Raw genomic sequence first — 5,138 nt, forward strand, 5'->3', positions numbered from 1 at the left:
ACACATTAAAGACATTAAAATACTAAAAGAATAGTTTTCTTACATCAGAAAACAAACCTTTTAAATACACAAATAAATAGCCATTAAATAGCAACTTTACCTCCTTTTAGAAATGGTGTTTTAAAAGTAACTGACACTCATTTCCTGCTTCTAACAGATGCTCTTCTGTTCAAAGATAAACTGCAAATTAAGACATGAGTATATTCTTATTTTCAACTTAACATACCTTTAAAAATACTCATACTATACTATACATCCTTTAACAGAATAAACTTGACTAAAGTTTTCTGAGGAAGCCCATATTCAAACAGGTAAAGTGGCTTTATATGGTTAATAAAACATGTAGTTTGAAACAGTCCAGATCTTTTACCCTTTATTAATCATCTAACTATCCAAACACTGTAACAATATGAAATTGTTTATGAAATTTCCCGTTTTCACTGTTTAAGTAATACTCAAAACTCTAGTCAGAATCAGAAACCTAAGGTATTTGGTAAGGTATTTGGTGCAGCACTCTTTTTCAGAAATGAAAAGGCAAGCTTACACAGAAACTGTTGACAAAGTACAAAAAGATTTCCCAGCTCTTAAGAAAACTAAGATACATGCTTTTGCTACTATAGCTTTTATTATTTCGTTCAAAATACCATAAAGCATTAGGGTACTTAACAACGGATTTCCCCATCCTCCCTTCCCACCCCCAAAGAACAGTGGTGATGATGAAAATAACAACAGTTGAGTAAACTTCTATTTCAAGTCCTAGCATTCACTTAGCCTAGGAGGAAAGTGGTTTACTTTTTGAGTACACACCACAGGAGCATTTATGAAGTCCACCGCCACCAAGCTACCTTCATTCTGTCCCACACAGCCGAAAGAGAGTCAAACGCAGGTCGAACATCCAGGATAGTGAACTGGTAGTTCTTATCTACTGCTCCACCATCATAGTAATCAATAACATATCGTACTTCTTTTCCACACCGGTCAACAATCCAGTCATGTCTGTCAAAGGGAAGTTCGTATCTGGAAAGACACATAACAGATCACGTAGTATTTTGGTGGGTATTATGAACCTGGGAGAGGGAGTTGAAGCCCTATTTAAGATTTATTTATCCAGATACTGGCATAAGGTCCCCACTAGTATTTCTATCTTCTGGTAATTACAACTTGCAATTCAAGTTCTGAAACACCTTAAAATTAATTTTACACCATGTTCTCAGACACGTCTCCCTACCCTCCCCACCTCACTGGAAGACCTTTCCTGCCCACATACCCCATCCATGAACGTATTCTGGCTCTTGGTGAATACTCCTTTGCTTTGCCTCCAAACCGCATCAGTGATGGTCCGCATGGACATTCCCTGTGCATACAGTTAAAAAAGAAAATAGTTCTTACCTTTTAAAACAGTCTTATTTTTTAAGTTTTTAAACCACTATGGTAATTTATTTTAGTAACAGAAAAACCAAATAGGAGAAAGAGCAACATTGAAAAAATAATTACAAATTATCTAAACCAGCTTTTTTTTTTTTTAGTTTGAAAAGTGCCGCAGTTTCTGACAGCACTTACTGCTGTTATAATAAAGTACCTTTGATATGCTCCACACCATTGTTCTATCTTATCAACAGAGCAGTTCTCAGCAAATCTAGTCCACAGACTTAATAAAGAACAGAAAACCATTAAAGAACAGAAAATCGTAATCCAAACTAATGTGTAACAAAGGTCACGGAATTTCAGAGAACAATTTCCACACAGAGAATGCTTAACTAGTCTGTTTCTTCTAGGAACAGGGACTATACTGACCTAACAAGTGACACAGTTTGCTTTACGTTAAGCAAACTTACAAACAAAGTCACACTTAATCTAAGTTTACATCTTCTTTTTCATAACATGAAGATTTTAATTAAATAATTCCCAAATAGATATAATAAGTTAACTTCTCCAAATCTACATTATACACACACCACCACAATGCTCATCGGTTTTATCAACATAATAATTATTCAGTTCTAGTTAAGCTCTTCTGGGTAATCTTCTTCCATATTAATCAAAATGCAGGCTCCCACGAGACCATAACTTTTGAGACGTATCAGCACCAGAATATTTCTGCGAAACCGAATGAGACGTTCTACTTTCAGAGAATTACAAAAGCAAGAGTTAAACCAAAGGATTTGCTTTTCATTTCATATGTACATACACAGCATGAAGAGCTTCCCATTTCAAAATCTCCTTCCAAGCTTGCTCATTATTTTGGTTGTGAATCTTAATAATGTTGGTCATATCTTCACTTGTTATGTCATCATCTTTCCACCTCCATCTAAAAAATAAGAATTTGAAAACAGTTTACAAGCATTATGGCATAACTACTCTACCTTCCTCAGTTTGCCTGGTGGGCTTCTGAATCAACAGATTTAAGGTTTTAAGCAAAGACACAAAGCAAGTATGGAAACTTCTGGCTCATCTGCTTAAGAATCTTGAGAACTGCTTCATTTTCTGTGTAAAAGCACAGTTATCAAAGTTACCATCATAGAGATACACAAATTCTAGTTAGCTAAATTAACAGCTTAACTGGATCAGAAAGTTATCAGGGTGTGCAAACATTAGCACATCCATGGCATTCGTAAAAATGCTTAAGAAAAATCCCACTTGCATTCCTAATGAGCAGAAGCCTTGTATTCAACACATTTTGCATACACTTAGAAATGCCTTTCATCTCTCTGATCCTGCACCATGACTACACGCATACTTCCTTTTCAAACAGCATAACGTTGAACACATTTAAGTGTTTACAGGATCAAAATCTGTGTGTTCAACACAGACTGCTTATGATGTATTGTCTTAGGAATAATATTGATACATAGATTAAAGAATTACTATTGTTTTAATAGTAACCGCCTTTAAAGTTGATCTGTTTGAGAACCACAAAACAAATAATTAGAAAAGAATAAGGAACCAGCAGCACAGAAGGTTTTTTAGGCCACAGGAGACATTTACCATTCAGTTAGATCTTGCCTACACTGAATTTTTGTAAAGACTGAAAACATCTGCTTCTCAAACAATTTTCACATTTTTAGCAATCTTACAAAGTCAAGTTAGTTGTTCTCACAATCACAGAACTTTTACTATCAGTTTATAGGATCAGCATGGATTGAGGTTGAAAGCTGGCAACCATGCAAAGTTTGTCTATGCCTATGCACCGACTTCTAAGATGATTCATGGTGTATTTACCCTTTTCTTAGCATAGCATTCCAGAACATTTGCTCTGAAGGGTAGACCCATTTCTTGTCAGAATGTGCTCTAGGAATGGAAGATTCTTCTCTAACAGTTGACAATGGAAATGGTTGATCTGGGGATGGCTGCTGATTAGGAGGAGGCATCTAGAAACCAAGGAGAATCAACAAGAAACTAGAGTAGGAATTATTTTTATGTTACAGTGTTTGAGAAAAAATCAAAGCATAATTAAAGCTGTTACGAAGATCAAGAAGTTATGAAAGTTCAGCCTTTACACGAGTCCACTAAAATTACCCTTCTCTTTTTGCAGTAGAACTCTTTGCACAACTTTGTCATCTGAAGACTAACATCCCTTTTGCCTAAACTTCAACTTTCAAATCAGCAGTCCTTTTTGTAAATCAGAGGAAATTTTGGAGAGATCTGAATCAGAACTCACCCACACCACTATTACATAGAACCTAAGAATCACCCACGTAGCATAAAAACCATGCATGTAATAACAAATAGAAATACACAGCAAAAGATATTTGCAAGCTGAAAAAACACCTTTTACCAAAAATATAGATGTACATTTGAAGAAGAGAATGTTAAACAAGATGTAACATGTTTTTTATATAAATATTTGCACGCAAAATGAGAAAAAGCAGTGTTAAAAATTTAAAGATCTTAATTGTTAGATAGACAGTATCACTATTTACATTTTGGGGATAACATTTCGGGGATAACATTTCAGGAGAAACAAGACTGAAGAAAGCACACAAAATAAGCAGAAGTTACCATATTGCTAGGATCTATGTCATCTTTCACTTGAGATGCACCAGACTTCACCGGACATGCTACAAATTCATATGCTCTTTCTTGATGTGCAGGAACATCATTTGTGTTCTCAGTTCTATGATCAGGAGACTTCATGTGCATTGGACAACCTGAAATACAGGAAAAAATACTATATATTTTGCTACAAAATTATGACACTAAGACATGGCAGGAGATGGGAAACAGTTCATTGAATGAAGAGTTCATGTAAATACAAACTGGTATTTTGCTTTTTCTTCTAAGCTTTCCAACAGTTTTAACTGTTCTTTTTCCTGCCTATTTCAGGACCCAGCACCACGGTAAGATCCAAGATTCTTATGTAGTCCTTGCATGCTCATTCTCCAACCCATGCTAGCCCCTGTACTGAGGTGTTTGTAGCTACAATTTCCACAGCGATGTTAATCCAACATGTGTGGATTGTGTCAACGGAAGAGCTGATGTCCTCCTTCTCCAGGCATTCATCTTATACCACCCTTCTCCTGCCCTTTTCCAGATGCGTGTTCACTACTGACAACCACCTGCTCCCAGTTACCATCTTCACAGGGGCCCCTGCACCTCCCTGACCTTCTGTGGGTACACCACTGGATGGGAACAGATCTGCAGGACCCCTGTGAAACATGACAATCAGGACCAACGCACAGGTTCTACAGCAAGCACCTACTGCCTCTACAGACAAAGCAGCTTGGGTGCTGTTCTGGTGAACAACCAAATCCTTCTTACGAAGGATAACTTGGTGGCTATTTTTGCTAATGAAAAACTCAAGTTTTTTTTTTTTTTTTTCTTTTTCACTCTGTTTTACACGAAAAGAGTTTATTTCATTCAAGCCTCGAGAATAATTACCCCTCATTTTTTCCTGATGCATGGGACATTCTGAAGGTGGAGTCACCGCCTGATGCTGCTGGGATGCACTCGGTGACTGGCCCGCGGCGGCCGGGGAGGAGGCGGACAGACCCATGGCTTCCGCACACCCTCTTTTCAGACCGAGTTTCTAAACAGAAAAAAGCAAACACCCGTAATGCGAAACCGCACGGCCAAATATAAGTACTGATACATTGCTGCATGGCAAATTATAACACCGGCTCAGGTAACGAACACCCACC

The 5,138-nt window shown here is 37.2% G+C and overlaps 1 protein-coding gene across 1 annotated transcript; it reads right to left on the minus strand.

The window, feature by feature from the left end:
* Positions 1 to 611: 611 nt before the first annotated feature.
* LOC104459282 (cytochrome c-type heme lyase) lies at positions 612 to 5,022 on the minus strand. Its single transcript, XM_010077371.1, has 6 exons — positions 4,879 to 5,022; positions 4,000 to 4,148; positions 3,220 to 3,368; positions 2,189 to 2,308; positions 1,268 to 1,354; positions 612 to 1,017 (listed from the first exon to the last, which is right to left on the minus strand). Exons 1-6 carry the CDS (start codon positions 4,991 to 4,993, stop codon positions 819 to 821), a joined length of 819 nt encoding a protein of 272 aa, XP_010075673.1. The 5' UTR covers positions 4,994 to 5,022; the 3' UTR covers positions 612 to 818.
* Positions 5,023 to 5,138: the final 116 nt, after the last annotated feature.

Source organism: Pterocles gutturalis, unplaced genomic scaffold, assembly GCF_000699245.1.
Source record: "Pterocles gutturalis isolate BGI_N339 unplaced genomic scaffold, ASM69924v1 Scaffold40853, whole genome shotgun sequence".
Taxonomy (NCBI): domain Eukaryota; kingdom Metazoa; phylum Chordata; class Aves; order Pterocliformes; family Pteroclidae; genus Pterocles; species Pterocles gutturalis.

What these genes read in the sequence shown, in the direction of transcription:
- LOC104459282 (XM_010077371.1), bottom strand. Translation starts at nt 4,993, where the DNA reads ATGGGTCTGTCCGCCTCCTCCCCGGCCGCCGCGGGCCAGTCACCGAGT. An exon ending in GCATCAGGAAAAAATGAGGG is followed by an intron (nt 4,149 to 4,878) that starts GTAATTATTCTC and finishes CCTGTATTTCAG; the next exon opens with GTTGTCCAATGCACATGAAG. An exon ending in ACATAGATCCTAGCAATATG is followed by an intron (nt 3,369 to 3,999) that starts GTAACTTCTGCT and finishes CTTGGTTTCTAG; the next exon opens with ATGCCTCCTCCTAATCAGCA.